This window comes from Triticum dicoccoides, chromosome 6A, assembly GCF_002162155.2.
Source record: "Triticum dicoccoides isolate Atlit2015 ecotype Zavitan chromosome 6A, WEW_v2.0, whole genome shotgun sequence".
In the NCBI taxonomy this organism is placed as follows: Eukaryota; Viridiplantae; Streptophyta; class Magnoliopsida; order Poales; family Poaceae; genus Triticum; species Triticum dicoccoides.
Genome location: NC_041390.1, coordinates 270,255,768 through 270,275,509, shown reverse-complemented (window position 1 = coordinate 270,275,509; position 19,742 = coordinate 270,255,768). Strand labels below are relative to the sequence as shown.

The 19,742-nt window shown below is 49.0% G+C and overlaps 1 protein-coding gene across 1 annotated transcript; it reads right to left on the bottom strand.

The window, feature by feature from the left end:
- Nucleotides 1-1,865: 1,865 nt before the first annotated feature.
- Nucleotides 1,866-5,789, bottom strand: LOC119316762 (probable serine/threonine-protein kinase At1g54610). The gene is made up of 6 exons (XM_037591144.1): nucleotides 4,569-5,789; nucleotides 4,238-4,465; nucleotides 3,869-3,969; nucleotides 3,688-3,790; nucleotides 2,493-2,906; nucleotides 1,866-2,407 (listed from the first exon to the last, which is right to left on the bottom strand). Exons 1-6 carry the CDS (start codon nucleotides 5,646-5,648, stop codon nucleotides 2,249-2,251), a joined length of 2,085 nt encoding a protein of 694 aa, XP_037447041.1. The 5' UTR covers nucleotides 5,649-5,789; the 3' UTR covers nucleotides 1,866-2,248.
- Nucleotides 5,790-19,742: the final 13,953 nt, after the last annotated feature.

The window sequence follows — 19,742 nt, the reverse complement described above, 5'->3', positions numbered from 1 at the left end:
TGCTTGTACCTTTGAGAGACAGATACAGGAGGATGCATTAGGTGACTACAATAACTACTATTCCAGTTCATGCTCACCACCGCCGGTGGGTTCCTCCATCATTGCACCTCGGATTATGAGCGCGGCATCATCTCAAGGGTATGGTACATTGTCAACGTCCGTACCTACATCAGCTACATCTTTGCCACAAGGTAACAGTAAAGATATTGATGATAAACTTCACATGAGAAAGATGCATTCCTAGTTAACTTGAATGCGTCATGTATTGAGTTACCTGTTGATTTGAGCACACCACCTATTTTAGAGAGTGATCAAACAACTGAAATATCAACAATTTTGAGTGCACCCATTGAATTAACTGTTGATGCAAAAGAACTAATGTTTAATCATTTTGATATGGCCTCCAATCTTGGTGATGATTCTGTGTCCAATGACTTATTGCATGTTTGCTTATTTAAGCATGTCGTAGCATGTAAATTTGATGCAAGTAAGGTTTATTCACCAAAGTTGGGATGGTTTAAGGATGAACATTGCGAATCTTTTGAAATGAATAAGAGCTTCACTTATATGTGCAAACTGAGTTCTAATATTTTCATGCCTTCTACTTCTTGTGATAATTTTTTGGCTTTAGTTTTTATGAACTATGAAAGTTACTCATGTATACATGTGTCATACGTGCAAAAATCAAGGGAAGTTAAACTGGATGACATATACATATACAACATGTACACCTTGTCTCTTTTGTTAGCCACATTTCAGATTAAGCAACGCCGAGGACGGCTTTGTTTTCAAAAAGGGGAGGATGATGAGGACATGAATACCTTGGATACGACCAAAAATATTGCATACATGCATATTTGTCAGGTGATTTCTAATGCAAACTATTCAATAATCTATTTATGTTATCCAGAACAAAAATACTTCACACACTTTTGTGTTTTGTCTAATTGCAGGTGTATGGGACATTTGTACAATCCACATATGAAGATAAGGGAAAAGGAGAAGTTTAGGTTGTGTTCAAAAAGTCCTCTCACGTCACTTTTGGGCCAAGAGAAGATAGAGTCCAAGTCTCTCACGTTTTGGATTCAGATTCGGACTACACAGACATACCTGACTCAAAACGCCAACAACTTTTTCATACGGACTTAGAATTGGGTGATTCTTTTTTTGTTGGAAACTAGATTTCGTGATCTTTCCAACCCAATTGGATTCACCTTCAAATTCGTCCGGAGCGTTGAGTTACGGACGAAACAATCTGACATTGCAGCAGAATCCGAGTCAAACTACAAGCCCAAAGGTGTTGCATCACCTCCACTTGGGCCCATGAGCCTTGTACGACCTAGGGTTAGTTTTAGGCTGCCTTGGGACATCCTCCCACCTCCTTGGCCGCCACCCCTTGCTCCTATATAAGTAGATCCATCTAGTAGCTTTTTCCTTGGGATTTGTTTAGTTAAAAGTTAGCCATTGCAACTTCGTGTACTTCGTTTGTGTCCAACGACCAGACCAAGACTGCTTACGGATTCCCACCATTATCAATACCTCATATATATTTGTAATATTTAGATTGCTTTATCATATTCTTGCTCGTTCTTCGATTGCTTGCAGGAATAGACCTTCGTGGTCAGGCTGACTGTGCTTCCGGCATCGTCAGTAACCTCAGGAGATTGGTTTAACGATTGCTAAGGCGCAACATCGTGCACGTTTGTAGTCGGATCGTCAAAGTCGTCTCCACCAAATCGATAGTTATCATCTCATCGAAAGATCGGGACACCCTCGCCTCTATCAACAAGCATTTTAAACCTCAATACAAGTAGAGTGATTCATGTAAAACAAATTGTTTTGTCTCTCCGGATGGTTTGGAGGAGAAGCACGTCTGTTGTTGGTATTTTAATGAATGCATCGTAATTCTCGCGGTAGCTTCTACTCCCTTCGTTTCTAAATATAAATCTTTCTAAAGATTTTAATATGGACTACATACAGACATATTTTAGAGTGTAGATTCACTCATTATGCTGCATGGGCCATGACCATCCGGTTTGTCGGTACACACATGTTTTTTTCATCAATACAGCCCGGTGTACAAGTCTCATTTCCCTTGAGGCTTTTCGAATCCTCCCAACTCTGCGTGCGGCGGCGGCAGCGAGCCCGCGTTGGAGATCCTGCAGGTCGCCTATGGTGGAGGTGTTTCTGTGCACGCACGACAGGCTCGATCTGGCGGTGAGGATGGCATGTCATTTTCTACCGCTGGTCAGTAATGGTTGCGGTTGATCCTCTCCTTGTCGACGCGCGCTTTGCGCACCGCCACCTGGATCTGCCGCTCGTGCTCCTTGAGCATCTCGTCCATGTTCCCTCCCGGCGGCACCAGCGGGCCGGAGTAGTTCATCCTCCGGTTCCGCCCTCCGTAACCCTGATGAATCACAAACACACCATCAGCGTGTGTCAAAGAATGCGTCACGCTGCAGCAGCAGCAACAAAATTTGACAGATACTCACAGGCACAGCTGAAGGGGCGTCCCTCGTGGGCATGGCGGTGTCTTTGTTGGCAGGGACGGGCCTGTCAAGCGCATTGGCGGGCTCGGCGACGTCGAGGCGGTTGTACTTGGAGTTGCTATTCCTGGCCGCCGACGAGCTCGGGTGCAGGTCGGTGCCCCGGGACGTGGCGTAGGACCTCTGCGACGTCAGGTGCGCGGCGTGGTTCAACACCCTGACGAAGCTGGTCGTTCGCTGGAACCCGCGGCCGCGCTGGTAGTCTTTCCTGTACCACGTCGACCCGAACTGCCCGGCGTTCTGCATCGTCGACAGCTGCCCGGCGGCTGCCCGCGGCTCCATGCGGAATCCCGACATGCTGTCCTCCAGCGTGCTGCAGTGGTGGCTGCTGCTCTTCGGGTTGTTACGCACCTGCCTCCTCTGCAAACATAAATAAATTATTATTATGTAGTGTATGTATGTACGTACTAGCAAAAAGGCCCGTGCGTTGCAACGGAAAAAAATCCAATTATATTTTTAGCTGGGTCAGTTGGACAAACTATGCGTGGTCGATTGCGAATCAACCTGTGGTTGAGTTGGTTAGGTGGACAGTGGTATTCCCAACTCATCAGGGTTCAAATCCTGGTGTTCGCATTATTTCTGGATTTATTTCAGGATTTCCGGCGATACGCTTTCAGTGGGAGGAGACGTTCCCGTCGACGACGAGGCGCCTACGGTGATTTTGTAAATCTCAAGATATGCCGGCTCAGTCTCTCGGAGGTGCTCATAGGGGTAAGGTGTGCGTGTGTGCGTTCATAAGGGTGAGTGTATGCGCGTGTATATGAGCGCTTGTGTCTGTACTGATGCTCAAAAAAAAACTATGTGTGGCCGATTGGCAGGTTATGACTTGACAATTTTATTTTTCTCTGACCTGGCTCACAATTCGTCGTTAGATGGGCTTCCTTTGTTGGGTCAAAATGAATGGCAGTAACGAAACCAAATAGCTTACATAAATTTAATTGAAACGGAACGAAACAAAGTGGGACGAAAGTAAGAATATCATCTCTTTTAATAGTAGGTATAGGTATAGATACAGATGTACGTATAGAAACATAAACATGACAGATAATAATGATTTGAGTTCCTTTGGCGCGCGCGCACGTCGTGAGACATGAGGGATCGGATGAGCTGAGAAGAAATGAAATGAAGTACTAGTACGTACCTGGCGGTCTGCTCCAACGGCGTCTACTGGCTTGGGTTCGTCGTTTCTTCCCGGCTTCACGGACAGGGAGCCGTTGCCTGCTATGGTTGCCGCCGCGTTTTGCCTATCAACAACCAAAAAAAAAGAGAGTCAAAGTCACGTCGTAATTAAGGGCGGGAACCGTGGCGATCAATGCGAGTACCTCATGGCCTCCTTGCCGCGGAGCTTGGCGTCGTACTCTTTGCTTGGCGGGTACTTGGGAAAGCTCGACGGGTCACACGCCAACGGCTTGGTTCTGAAGAACTGATGAGATCCCATTTGCATTGCAGCAATGTGTCTGTCAGTCGCTGCAAAATCAGAGTATATAGCGTAAAACTACCGGTTTTCAGGCAAGAGTGGGTTCTGTAGAATTTGTTTTTTTTTTCAAAGACAAACCAAACCTAATTTGTGATAGGTACTCTATTCATGAAAAAAAGAAAGATAAAATGGGTGGTTCTACGGAGCCTTGCCTGAAAACCGGTACAAGTCGATGCTGCTGTGAGCGCGACGCTGGAAGAGAGAGGCTACTTACTTGGCTGTCGAGTGCCGAAGCTGCGGTGCCCCGGTGGGAGGGTTCGATGGCCAGCAGCGTGTCCACGAGGTCCAGCGCCGTGGGAGGGAAGTCCCGGAAGGTCTCGGCCGTCCGGCGCCTGTAGGGTCGCTGCGGCTTAAAGAGGGTCACGTCCGGCAGCTTCGCCTTGGCCCAGTACTCCTCAGACGGCGAACCGCAGAGTTTGAAGATCTTGTGCAGCTGCTCAATCTGCGCACTCACACAAGTGAGATCGAGTTTCATACTACACTACTAGGGAGTAAGTAGAGACCAAAATCAAATTACTACTAAGATGAGCTTAGTAGTTAGGAACCTCGGTCTGTCCGGGCATGATGGGCTTTCCGGCGAGCAGCTCGGCGAGGATGCAGCCGGTGCTCCACAGGTCGACCGCGACCCCGTACTCGGTGGCTCCGAGCAGGAGCTCCGGCGGGCGGTACCACAGCGTGACGACCCTGCTCGTGAGGTGCTGTGTCTTGGCCGGGTCGAAGAAGGTGGCCAGCCCGAAGTCGGCGATTTTGAGCACGCCGTTGTCGTCGATGAGCAGGTTGGACCCTTTGATGTCCCTGTGGAGCACCCCACGGCCGTGGCAATGGTGGAGCCCCGCCAGGATCTGCCTCATGAAGCACTTGACCTGCGGCTCGGTGAAGCGGAGGCCCGGGGTGACGGCGAGGCCGGCTAGGTCGTGCTCCATGTACTCGAAGACGAGGTAGAGGCTGTGGGAGAGGCGTGACGTGACGATGCCCTCCAGCTTGATCACGTTGGGGTGGTCAAGCCGGCGCAGGATGTGGATCTCCCTCGCCATGAACCGCACGCTCTCCGGGTCCATGTTGAGGAAGCGCACCCGCTTCAGCGCCACGATCTTGCCGCTCTGCAGGTCGCGCGCCATGTACACGTTGCTGTACGTGCCCTGCCCGATCTTGTCCAACCTCTCGAAGGTGTCGGCACGGCGGGGCAGCCACCCATGGACCACCTCCCCGGCCACGGAGGTTAGCCAGGACGGCCAGCCGGCGATCACGTGCTCGCCGGAGAACCCCTGGGGCACGCCCTGCGGGATGGGGTCCGCTGCATCATGGTCGCCGGTGTCCACGGTGGGCCGCCGGTGGTGCGTGAGCCCGGCTGTGCTGTACGACTTGTTGAGAGAGGCGACGACGAGCACCGGAGCCTTCTTCTGGGGTGCGGTGGTAGGCTGCGCCTTGGGCTTGACGCTGGACTCGGACCTGCTGATGACGGCGTGCACGATCGGCGCGACGACCGCAGAATCCTCCTTGGCGGTGAGAGTGATGAGCTGCTTCAGGGATTGGCTGGGCGCTTTCTGCAGCCGCAACCTGTCCGGCACCGGCACCGGCACGTGTTCCTCCTCGACAACCTGCTCCTTGGAGCAAAGGCTGCCCATGGTTGAGACGCCGTTCCGCCGGCCGGAGCCGGCTCCCCGTTTCTCCCCGACCGCCGGAACGCGCCTCAACAGCCGAGAGGAACGCGCGCGGAGGGGAAGACAGGCACGCGCCCGCAACAACCAGAGGTGTAGCTAGCTAGGCGGGGTACGGTCCTCCAAGAAGCGGTGGTCGTGGGAGCACGAATTTTTGTAACGTGCATGCCACCCATCTCTACTACCCAACCCATACTTTTGATTTTCAAACTACAACATGTTTGAAACCGAAAATCATATTTATTTTTTATTTTCATCTGGTTGACATGCCGTCCACTATATCAAATACTCCCTCCGTTTCAAAATAAGTGTCTCAATTTTAATACTATATTAAAGTTGAGACATTTATTTTGAGACGAAGAGAGTATCCTGTAGACAAGGTAGTTGGAAGATTATTATTGTAATACAACTGTCACCTACTCTAAAACTAATCTGTTTTGTGCGACCCTGATAAACAAATTTTACGTGTGGATCCATTTGAACTAACAGTCCCATTTCATGTCTTAGGACACCCTCTCGAAATTATATTTGAAAGTAATTTTTCTTATTTTGTGAAATTAGACCCCTTCTAGCATATCCCCAACATAGTATTTTCTCATGTTATCATCTAGCTCAGATCACCAGCTCGACGCCCCTTATTCGAGATCTGCCGATTTTAGCATTGACATTGATGGCCCACGCAGGTCCCATTGTTTGGTCACGAGAGCTCGATGTCGAATCTTCGAATCAACGATAGCATCGTGTAGCGCCCAATATGCGGTCCTATCATCAAGGAACTTGAAAGTCCCGCAAATGATAGAAGCGCATATCGAAGACGCTTCGCAAGGTGGATATCAATATAACATACCATGTACTGAATAGATGAGAATACCAGATAAAGGCTTACACTCGCCACAAGCTACAACATGAATACATCACTATTGCAGGATGGTCCTAACGCGAACATGTATCTGTCGGCGTTCTGGGAACGGGGGTCCCCAGACTTGCCTACCTGCGATCCATGGCGTGGCTCTGCGAGCGGGCTCGAACGGCCCATCTTCACCAACAAGCACCCAAGACCCTCGCGAGGGGCCAAGCCTCGCGAGGCGGACGACACAAGACCTCCTCGGGAGCGCCCTCACCAGGCTGGCTCGCGAGGGGCGGAGAGTTCAAGGCAAGGCAAACCTCGCGAGGTTTGAATGATGTGAGCCATAACGATCAAGATCAGGCGGGCGCCAGCGCGCACAGTGTTCTTGTTTCCTCTTTGGTGCTAAGGAAGCAAGCAGGCGCGGAGTACCGAGGCCTCAAGCAAAGGTTTCCATACAGGTGCAATGAGACCATGACCAGCAGGACGGCAAGACAGAGGTCACCATGGAGCCCAAGGAGGTGTCACCACCAGAGCCTTTTGCAGGCAAAGACTGCTTTTGTCAGGATAAGCTGTACTATCTGTCCCCTTTCAAATTGGCCGTTGTTGGCTTCCTTCCCGCTCAATATTTAGGAAGAGGACCAGGGCCTCTATAAATAGGACTAGCACCACCATAGCTAGGAGGGGAGATCCGACAACCACAAGTTCACCAAGCATAAGAACACCTCTCATCAGAAGGCTGTTCTTCCCCTTGTATTGTTCATTCTCAGCCCAAGAGACAATCCATCACACCACACTGGAGTAGAGTATTACACCACAACAATGGCCCAAACCAGTATAAATCTTGTGTCCTTTGTGTTGCGAATTCGTTGAGTTAGCCCTTGAGATTTTAGCGAAGTTAGGACGTGGATCGATAGGGGAAGATCTTCGCGCGCATCCTAGTGTTCGAACCTTGAGGGTTTTGCCGGAACCCGAGATCCGACATTTGGAGCGCCAGGTAGGGGTGCGCCGAAGCTCCTCTTCCGTCGCTCCGCGTCCCGTTGCTCCATTGTCTCCATGGCGAACGCTCGCCACGCTCGCGCTGAGCGCCGGGCTGCCCTCGCCGCCCGCATTGCTCAGACGGCTCCCGTCGGCGGGTCAACCCGTCATTCTCCGTCGCCTGCCACCAACGCCGTCACCGGCCTGGCGGGGAACGAGCAGCAAGCATCCTAGCTGCACCCCTCGGTGCGGCGGGACAGCCACACCGCCACTCCATCGCTGACCCCGTCCGGTTCGTCATCCCACGCTCATCGTGCTCCCGTGGACGAGCAGGACGTTCTGTGCATGGTGCGCGAGCTCCTGCACTATCGCCCCGTTGACGACCTCTACGAGGACTGGCTCGGCCGCATCGCCGAGCTTGTCAGCGTCGCAGGGGGCTCCCCTGCGCCGTCCCTCTCGCTGCCTCGCCTTCCGCCAGCCACGGGCGGCGTGGGAGCGCCTCCACCACCTCTGCCCCAAGACAGAGTCTTGGCGCATGGCTCCTCGGCGCGACCTGCCACGTCCGGCGCCCGCGCAAGAAGAAAGAAGCTGCCAAGAAGTCCCTCGGCCGCGAGAAAACGCCCCCGCGCTCCCTGCATCACCACAGCAAGACCGCGTGCCACCTGCGGTGGCGGTGCGCAGACCCCATCAAGGACAAGTTCTTCACCAGCGCAGAGTCCCGGTGACCACGGCAGGCTGCCGCGCCTTCACCACTGAGCTGCCTAGGGTCTCTTGGCCAGACAAGTTCAAACCGGATCTGCCTCCTCGCTAGACGGCACCCCCGACCCCGCGGAGTTCCTGCAGCTCTACGAGCTGAGCATCGAGGCGGCCAACGGCGACGAGAAAGCCATGGCGAACTGGTTCCCCATGGCTCTCAAGGATGGTGCCCGCTCCTGGCTCCTGAACCTGCCTCCAGGCTCAATCTCCTCCTGGAACGAGATGCGTGACCGTTTCGTTGCCAACTTTCAGGGCACTCGCGACCGCCCACCGGCTGCTGGTGGCCTACGCCGCGTCAAGCAACAACCAGGCGAGACCCTCCAGAAGTACATCCAGCGCTTCAACAACGTTCGCCTCAAGATCCCTGATGCGGAGCATCCTACGGACATTACCATGTACACCTTCATAGCACATCAAGCTCCAAGTGGACCTACCGGACTTAAGGTGAACTCCTTCCTACTTAGCTTGCATATGGATACGAATGGAACATTGTTGCTACCTCACCAAGATATGCTATGTCTCATTAGGTACGAAGAGGAACGCCACCAAGAGGCTCAGGAGCACCCCCCCCCAAGGAGAAGAGGAACCACCCCAAGGCCACGCGGACCAAGATGGAGTGCAACAACAGCAAAACTGGAAGTCCCAGGTGACCCCGTGCGCACGGGCCCCCGAGACCCCGTGTCCATGGACTACCCAGGAAGTTGACGCTGGAGCACCCCATGCGCACGGGCCTGTACCGTGCGCACGGGCCCAACTTACCCCGTGCGCACGGGCCTCCCAGGATGGACGGCTGTGATCCCCAATCCGAACCCCTCTTCATCTACTTCGACCCCAAGACTATATAAACCGTACCTAGGGCTATGTTTAGGGTTAGCAAAGTATGAGATGAGATATTTGTGAGCTTTGCTCCTTCTACCTTCCCACTTGTGGAATCAAGGCCCCTTTGGGAAGAATCCTAGTGGATTTAAAGACCTCCTCTAGGAGAAGACTATCTTCAAGACCTCATCTCCTAGGAGTGGGAAGAACTTTTCCATTGTATCTTTCCTTTGTTTGTGTTTGTGACTTGTGGATCTTGTATTGCTATTCTAGTGGATGTGTAATTGGAGAATTGTTTGAGTGATTTCCTCTTTGTGTTCTTGAGAGTTTGCCCTTTTCCCCCTCCAAGTGTGAAAAGATCCCCCTCTAGGATTTCATCCTATATCATTTTGGTATCATGAGCAAGGTTGATTCACATCTTGGACTCCCATCCCCCAATTTTCTAGCTTGATTTTGTTGTTTTTCGTCCAAATTCGAAAATCCCCACAAAAATAGCCTAAAACTTTTTTTCTTGTAATTTGTTGGATCTTGTGAGATTTGGTTGTTTTGATCCACGAATTTGGAGTTTGGCAAGTGGATCTACCCATCTTCCTGCTTCCCCACCTTCCAAACCCTCGAAATTATCCTTATCTTGGAAAATCACCACGGATCCGGAGCTTGTCATCCGCTCCCAGAACCCCCCGTGCACATGGGCCCTCGAGACCCCGTGCACACGGGCCTCACTTATCCCGTGCGCACGGACCATCCGGAAACTTTCGGCCATCTTTTGTTTTGCACCATTTTGCTTTCATACCAATACTCGTGTTCTTCCGCACTATCTCTCGTGGTTGTTTGAGTTTCGGACCACGGTTTCTCTTGTGTCCTAAGGTGTTTCGGCTACTTAGGCGCATTTGGACATCATCATCGCCGCCACTCGATCATCAACTCGGACACCACACCGGCTTCAACAACTTCATTCTTACCGTAAGATCGGACGGTAACTGCGACGACATCTCACCCTTGCTTTTGCATTGATAACTCGAGCCATTTCGCGTAGCTTACCCATCGAGACTAGCAAGTTGAGAATTGCCGGGCCACGCTATTGTGCACCGTAGTGATCTTGTTACCATCTTAGTGCCATAAGTCTCTCCCGTGCATATCTTACATACTTGTCTCATATCATACTTGGCTCTAGCTTCAAAAAAACAAGAAAAACTTTTAAGCAAAAGAGGAGCAACAAAGAGCTCGTAAGCAATAGCATCAAGCCATTTTTCATATCATCTTCGACACCTCATACGTAGCATAGTTGGGATTGAAGATGGCACGTTTCTCTTATAGGTTGGTACACATGCGTATCTAGCCCATTTGAGCAATCGAGCTAGCGTCTCTCTAGTATTCTCACAACAAGAGCATTTTCCGTGGTTGCATATTTTGAGCTCACCCCTTGGTTGTGCGGATCCCATCTATCTTCCGTGTGGGTGTTCATAGTGATACCATTGGGTTTGATCTATTTGTTTTTACTTGCATTTTTGTGAATCCTCTCAACTTATCGACATCTTGACTAGCATTTGCTTGAAATTTTTGCCACCATCCTAACCGAGCTCCTCCATAAGACTTTTACTTGTAGGTGTGAGAAACAATTCCCGGTACCAATTCCCGTATTATAGCATCACGTGAGATCGTACTTGTTACATCCACAATCTTCGGAAAAGGTAATTTTGGTTTTGTTCTCTCATTTTTCCTACTCACCACCACTTTCTCATGATGGATAGGCCGAGTTCTTCTACCAATCCACTCTTCCTAGAGCAAGATGGCAACATGACAAACTTCATCACCAAGTCGCAACTCTTTGGCGCACATCAAGCTTTGCATCAAGAACAACTTGCTTTGGGCGACCGCATAGACAACTTCACCACCGACCTACGACAATCCGAGCAACGTACAAGGGACTACTTCGACACATCATTGAGTTCCCTCAAAGACGATATCCGAACCATGATGGTCAATCGCTCTTCTACAACTTCGTCCTCTTCACGGCGGAGACGCTCAAGTCGGAAGTCTTTGTTACGGCCATGCGATGCAAGTACCACGTGGCACCATCATCATCTTCGAGGCAACCACCAAGACCATGAATAGCGACCTTCGGGATGAGAGTTGGCTTCTCTACCACCCCCGTGCACACGGGCCTTGGACCCCTGTGCACACGGGACCCCATGCCCACGGCCTCCTGCACCCCCGTGCGCATGGGCTCTACAGAACAGCACCATCGACCCCAGGGCTGCGGCTTCGACAACAACTTTGGCATCTTCGCCTTTGGACGTACGACATCTTCGCCTTCTTCCCACGAGTACGCCTACTTCGACATCATCAAGTCCAAGGCGATCACCTACGAGCGAGGGAGACACTTCCATCTTCGGACGTCCCTCAAGGGAGATGGTCGAGCATGGGAATTTCCCTTCGGTCATGGAGACGAGCTACGAGGTGCCACATCATTTGGGCCTCCAACAACAAGACGGCGACAAGAAGGTCGAGCAAGGGCCATCCCCTTCAACCACGGCGACGAGCACGAACCTCTTCAACAACATGAAGACGGCGCCCATATTGGACTCATACTCCGAGTCAAGCTACGAGACCGTTCATGAGACCTTATCTTTGGTCTTCGAGGAGAATGATGATGCCATATTCGGCTTTCATCCACGGCTATGACCACGACATGATTGAGCATGGAGACATTTGCACCAACATCTCTCCGACAACGACATGTGACGAGATGCCCCAATTGCCATGTGAGGAGAGCCACCACCACATGAGTGACATGAGTGACTCCACCCTACATGACATTGAGAGCATTTCCTATGAGAGGATGAGTGTGACCACCACTAACCCCACACTTGAGAGCATGCCTCACATCCTATGTGAGGTTGAGAGCCATTTGAGTGACTATACCAACCATATGAGTGAGAGCATCCAAGAGGGAGTGAGTGAGCCACAACACTTAGTGAGTGAGGTAGTTGAGACGTCATGTGAGGCCACTATGGTTTCTAATGACTTAACCTCTACTCCGAGTGTGTTTTCTTCTTTGGTGCTAGGTCTCCTACATGACAACGTGCTTATCCTCGACGAGTCCATAACTCCAATGGAGACGACGATGGCCATGGTGGAATACGATGCACCCCCCACATGGTTCCATCATGATGAAGATCACCACGACTTGGTCTTCGACACCTCACCTACACCACATGAGTGGAGCCCCATAGGTAACATAGGTGATGGTGCTTCTCTTGTTCCACTAGTGGACTATCTTCACATCGATTGCTTGCATGATGATGATCACCTTATGGATGCACCACATACTATGTCTTCTACATGCTTAGATGTGCTACCTATTTATGATGAATATGATGATGAGCATGTTGAGTTGCCTAGTTGTGATGATATGCTCCATAGGATATCATGTGAAAATTCTTTTGGTCACATCATGTTTGAAAATCCATTGAACTTGTCATATGCTATGAGTGAGATATCCCATATTGCATCATTTCAATCTCAACATTGTAGCTATGCATGCCCCATTCAAATAAATCCCATTTGTACTTGTGGCATAGATGACGAGATGATGGTCATTGGCTTTTGTTTTTCATGTGATGATATTGCCATGCTTCATTTACATGACTTGTGCAATTCATCTCATATGCCATGCCATGAAAATTATTGTGTATCGCATAATTACATCCCTTGTGTGCACCATATGCATTCCATGAATAACAATGCTCTACATATTGCTCGTGATGCATTACATCCTTGGAGTCTCCATTATGCTATACATAACAACAAACCTCTCATGATGGATGCCATATTTCTATATCATGCAACTCATTTATTTGAGAATTGGATATTTTGTGCAAACCAACACAAGCCCGTGCGCATCATGATGGATGATGTGTACATCTACCATGCACACACAATTTTCCCTTTGTTTTTGTTGTGTGTAGGTACTCATGTATACTCGTCAACCTCTCAATCCCAAGAGTTGACGAAACGAGCTCTTGAGAGCAACGACGATTTGGGATCCCGTGGATTGTCCTTCCTACCATTCTCTTCGCGTAACGACTATGCGCATCTCTTCTACTTGGCTCTCACAAGGCTATGGGCTATATATCACTTGTTACTTTATGCCCTTTGTACCTTGTTCACTTTGCATGTTATGACTCTTTCCATGCCTTTGCCATGCAATTGTGACCCTTGCTTGCAATTACATGTGATTCACCATTATACTACTTCTATGTGTATTTGCATGCTTGGTGGAGATCCTAATAGCTATTGCCATGATTTCTTTGTGCCCAATGCTTTTGATGCTTGTTGTGTTGGGAGAGTCATTATGCCCCATTGCTATTTACATACGCCCTCTCACCAATACATGGACGATGCTTTGCTAATATCTTGCTTTCATGCTTGTGTTATGTCATGTGCATTATATATGCCCACCATTTACACACATGACATGTTACTTGTGAAGCATGTTTGTTTGCTTGAATTTATCATAGTTGGGCGTACTCGCATCATATGCCTCCACGACTTGTCACCCTACCTTGCCCTTGCTTATGATACACATGATAAATTCACTTGCTGGGCATTTCCCTTCCCGAATGATAGGCTTTGTGTTCACGCTAACCTCATGGGTTTTTCCAAGTGCTTATCATGTTCTTTCGTTTTGAAGGTCTTGCAAGGTGGTACCATCACGAGCTATCTTCGTCATGGGAAGGCATACACGTTGCACGGCACCAACATCTTAGAGCACCTCACCGGGCAACAAGGCATCAATTCCTACCGTGTACATGGCGATACGGTTTACGATCCGAGTTCGGATCTTTCCCAAGGGGGAGGGGATGATGCGGAGCATCCTACGGACATCACCATGTACACCTTCATAGCACATCAAGCTCCACGTGGACCTACCAGACTTAAGGTGAACTACTTCCTACTTAGCTTGCATATGGATACGAATGGAACATTGTTGCTACCTCACCAAGATACGCTATGTCTCATTAGGTACGAAGGGGAACAACACCAAGAGGCTCAGGAGCACCCCCAAGGAGAAGAGGAACCACCCCAAGGCCACGCGGACCAAGACGGAGTGCAACAACAGCAAAACTGGAAGTCCCAGGTGACCCCATGCGCACGGGCCCCCGAGACCCCGTGCCCACGGACTACCCAGGAAGTTGACGCTGGAGCACACCGTGCGCACGGGCCTGTACCGTGCCCACGGGACCTCCATGCGCACGGGCCCAACTTACCCCATGCACACGGGCCTCCTAGGATGGAGGGCTGTGATCTCCAATCCGAGCCCCTCTTCATCTACTTCGACCCCAAGACTATATAAACCATACCTAGGGCTATGTTTAGGGTTAGCAAAGTATGAGATGAGATATTTGTGAGCTTTGCTCCTTCTACCTTCCCACTTGTGGAATCAAGACCCCTTTGGGAAGAATCCTAGTGGATTTCAAGACCTCCTATAGGAGAAGACTATCTTCAAGACCTCATCTCCTAGGAGTGGGAAGAACTTTGCCATTGTATCTTTCCTTTGTTTGTGTTTGTGACTTGTGGATCTTGTATTGCTATTCTAGTGGATGTGTAATTGGGGAATTGTTTGAGTGATTTCCTCTTTGTGTTCTTGAGAGTTTGCCCTTTTCCCCCTCAATGTGTGAAAAGACCCTCCTCTAGGATTTCATCCTATATCAATCCCCAAAGTGACAGATGAGGCCATCATCTCCACGTTCTCCGATGGCGTCCGCGACATCAAGATGAAGGAGGAGCTCGCCATCCACGAGGAGCTGTGCACGTCTTTGGAGCTGTTCAACCTGGCGACCAAGTGCGCAAGAGCTGAGGATGGGCACCTCTCCCTCCTCGAGCTCCCGGCTGCGGACCCGGAGGAGAAGAAAGCCAAGGCCAAAGACGTGAAGCGCAAGGGAGCAGTCGTGCTCGCGGCGGAGCCGGAAAAAGCACGGCAGGGACCTGCCCGAGTCATCGAAGAGCAGCCGACCGTTCTGCGCCTTCCATAACCTGCATAGCCACAACACCAGCGACTGTCAAGAGCTCAGAGCCATTCGAGAAGGACGATTCGGTCGACGCCCCGAGCGCAACGACCGGGGCTACGGCCGAGGAGGAGGACGTGGTGGCGGACGCTGGGATGACCGTGGCTCGCGCCAAGAGTGGCGCGACCGGCCTCGTGAGGAGCGCTGGCACACTACTAGAAAAGCCCTATTAGTGGCGCACCTGTTTTCCTTAGTAATGGCGTACTATAGGTGCACCACTATTAACACGCCACTAGTAACAGATAGTAATGGCGCACCTCTGGTGCGCCACTACTTACCCTTAGGTGCTCCACTGGTATTCCCTCTAGGTGCGCCACTAATAGCCTTATAGGTGCGCCACTAGTAATAAAGGAAGGTGTGCCACTAATAAGGGCTGAAATGCGCCACTAGTAATGTATTTGGAAAACAAAAAAAATCCAAATTTACAGAAAACAACCTATAAGGAAAAATAATTTAAAAACAAAAAATGAAATAGAATCATAATTTTTATTATAGTAAGAATATTACAATGTCTTTACAAGTATCTAATAAAAGAAAAATTACAAGGAAATAAAAGAAAATTCTAAAACTAATCTTATAGTAATCTTTTCTTCTTTTACTTTGCTTTATCCCTGCAAAGATTGATAGAAATATGTGAGAATGAACATTGCAGAGAAGTGAAATTGAGCAATTATTTGCATCCGACATCGAAGATCTAAGATACCTTGAATCATAGACATGGGTCATTTCATGAAGCCAAGAGTCTACGCCATTCAGGATGCATAGTTCCCTGTCACAAGAACTTAATTATTCAGTAAACACAGTCCTAAACTTGGAAAACTAGCAAGTTGAATATGCATGCATCTTACCTCCCTAGTTTGCTTCCAGTTAGTCACTTGCGATCAAGATGTCCCTTCCTCCTTCCATGGTTTGTTGACAACCTTCAATCCCTGATTAGATTAGTAACGGAATCAGGTCAGCAGAGGGGGTCTGAGTAGGAACTATAAAAACTGTATAAATTACAAATCTTGGCTCCGGCAAGAAAAGAAAAGGAACCAAATCTGCACTGCTTGTTCTTTTATTTTTGATTGAAATCAACAATACAGATTGCAGGGACAAGGCCAAGAGGAGAACTGAAACGCACGCGGTGTAGGGAAGGAGATGGCGTGGTGAGTTCAGAGATGCAGGGCAGGGGTGAGAGGAAGGGAGAGGAGGCGACTGCTTACGGGGGTTGGGTGTAACGCCCTCGATGCGGCTATATCTCCCACGTGTCGAAGCACGACTTAGAGGCATAACCGCATTGAAAGCAATGTCGCAAGTGAGGTAATCTTCACAACAACCCATGTACATAAATAAAGGGAAAGGTACATAGTTGGCTTACACTCGCCACATCACACAAATACATAAATAAGTCATTACATTCATCCAATACACTCAAGGTCCGACTACGGAACCAATATAAAGATCAACCCCCAAATGTGACAAAGTCCCCGATCGCCCCAACTGGGCTCCACTACTGAGCATCTGGGAAAGACACGTAGTAATGACGAGAGTCTTCAACGAACTCCCACTTGAGCTCGGTCATATCATCTGGAGCGGTATCATTGGTCCCTGCATCTGGTTTTGGAAGTAATCTATGAGTCACGGGGACTCAGCAATCTCACACCCTCGCGATCAAGACTATTTAAGCTTATAGGTAAGGCAAAGGTATGATGTGGAGCTGCAGCAAGCGACTAGCATATATGGTGGCTAACAAACGCAAATGAGAGCGGGAAGAGAAGGCAAAAGCACGGTCGAACAACTATGATCAAGAAGTGATCCTAGAACAACCTACGTCAAGCATTACTCCAACACCGTGTTCACTTCCCGGACTCCGCCGAGAAGAAACCGTCATGGTTACACACGCAGTTGGTGCATTTTAATTAAGTTAAGTTTCAGGTTATCTACAACCGGACATTAACAAATTCCAATCTGCCCATAACCGCGGGCACGGCTTTCGAAAGTTCAAATCCCTACAGGGGAGTCCCAACATAGCCCATCACAAGCTCTCACGGTCAACGAAGGATATTCCTTCTCCCAAGACATTCCGATCAGACTCGGCATCCTGGTTACAAGACATCCTCGACAATGGTAAAACAAGTCCAGCAACACCGCCCGAATGTGCCGACAAATCCCGATAGGAGCTGCACATATCTCGTTCTCAGGGCACACTCAGATGAGCCAAACGTCGGGTAGGCCAGCCCAGAGTTGCCCCTGGTAGCCCCGGACATCGCTCAGTTGGACCAACACTTAGAGAAGCACTGGCCCCGGGGGGGCGGGGTTAAAATAAAGATGACCCTTGAGTCCACGAAACCCAAGGGAAAAATACTAGGTGGCGAATGGTAAAACCAATGTTGGGCATTGCTGGAAGAGTTTTATTCAAGGCGAACTGTCAAGGGGTTCCCATTGTAACCCAACCATGTAAGGAACGCAAAATCCGGGAACATAACACCGATATGACGGAAACTAGGGCGGCAAGAGTGGAACAAAACACCAGGCATAAGGCCGAGCCTTCCTCATTTACCAAGTATATAGGTGCATTAAGATAAACAAGATAATATTGTGATATCCCAACAATAAACATGTTCCAACAAGGAACGATCTCCAATCTTCACCTGCAACTAGCAACGCTATAAGAGGGGCTGAGCAAAGCGGTAACATAGCCAAACAACGGTTTGCTAGGACAAGGTGGGTTAGAGGATTGACATGGCAATTTGGGAGTCATGATAAGCAAGTGGTAGGTATCGTAGCATAAGCATAGAAAAAGAGCGAGCATCTAGCAAGCAAAGATAGAAGTGATTTCGAGGGTATAGTCATCTTGCCTGCAAAGTTCTCAGAGTTGCCTTGATCCTCGTAAGCATACTCAACGAGCTCCTCGTTCAGTACTCATCTCCCGGCTCTACCGAAACAAGAACAACAAGCAAAAGGAACACAATCAACCACATGCAATGCTCAAACAACATGATGCAAACATGGTATGATATGCGGGATGCGATATGTGATGCATATGCAAGATTTGCAAAGGAATGATAGAACCTGGCCTAACCATGGAAATCTAAGAGTGCTACTGGAAAGAGGAGTTGATTTCGGTTGAAATCGATATAAAGATCACCGGAATCGGATGCACGGTTTGGAAATGGCAAGCAAAACAAATATGGCACCGATCTGCGATTAACAGCAAGTAGCCTTCTAAATGCATCAAGAAAAATATGCTACAGCACTCCAACATGACAACAAAATACATGGAAGGGATCCACTCATAATGCTTGACAAAAGATGAACATTGAGATACGGCTAATTCACTCAATAGCAGGTTCAAACAAGCATGGCAAAAGTGTAAAAGATAACAGGTTTCAGCCTTAGTGAAATTAACAGCATGACAGGAATTTATCATCAGGAAGCAATATTTAGAGCATGAAAACTACATGCTACATGAACATATCATGGCAAAGCAAGGCATGGCATGAAGCTACTCTAAGCATATAACAAAAATCCCTTAGTGACCATGAGCCAAAAGGGATCAAAAAATACAATTGCAAGCATGTGAACATAGCAAAAACATAAACAGATTTAGACTTAGTGAAAAACTGGAGCATGCAAAACAGACTAACAAGTAGGCATGTTTACGAGCTTGATGCACTCACTACGAGGCATTGCATGATAATCTAAGCATACACCCAGAAAATATACATGGCATAGAAGCTAGACATGGCAAGAACAACAACATAGCATGCACGGATCAACAACAACAAGCTTGGCAAAATTGCAGAACATGTTAATAATCTGTCAGGAACATTTTATAGCAAAAGTAGAGCTTGATTGACTCAAGCTAGGGTGCTCCATAATTGAAAACAAAGGCATGGATGGATAGAGCACAACAATATCTACAAAACATCCTTACTGGTCATGCTCAAAAGAGGCATGGATCACTAGCGAACAACATGAACATATGGCATAAAAATAAGGATAGGGCAAGGACTTAGTGAAATTCTAAGTCCCTGAAATCAGCATCATTGAGTAAGCTACTTTGCATGCTTGTGCTAGTCACCACAAAGATCACAAAAATACATGGCATACACCCCTATAAAGATGACATGGCATTCTTCAAAACACATGTAGAGCTCAGGATCATAGCATGCACACATTAAACATGGCAAAAATGACAAAAGTGCATTTGCTGAAATAGATCTGAAATAATCATCACATAGCCCTCTTCCATTAGCATTTTGGGCATCAAGATGTGCTCAAATGAAAATGACGCAATGAGATGAAATGATGTACTCGTCGAGGCGAACATTTTGATATGCTACATGCACGAATCGGAGCTACGATGCGGAAGTTATGGCATGTCAAAGTAAGCAAAAATATTAGGGTTAGGGACGAAAAAGTCAACCCTGAGATTGTCTCAGATCTGGATCCATCCGGGCGCGGACTTCGAGGTTCGCCAGAGGGGAGGTCCCCGGAGATGCGCCGGAGCTTCGAGGGACTGGAGGAGAGGCCGGGGTGGCCGGATCCGGCGACGCTGCGGCGAGGCCGCGCTCGGACGCGGACGGGGCGACGCTGGCGCGGCTGCCGGTG

Coding starts and splice junctions, on each gene's coding strand:
- LOC119316762 (XM_037591144.1), bottom strand. CDS start 5,648: ATGGGCAGCCTTTGCTCCAAGGAGCAGGTTGTCGAGGAGGAACACGTG. Junction 3,970..4,237: donor CTTCGGCACTCGACAGCCAA/GTAAGTAGCCTC, acceptor GGATCTCATCAG/TTCTTCAGAACCAAGCCGTT. Junction 2,408..2,492: donor ACGCCCCTTCAGCTGTGCCT/GTGAGTATCTGT, acceptor GTGATTCATCAG/GGTTACGGAGGGCGGAACCG.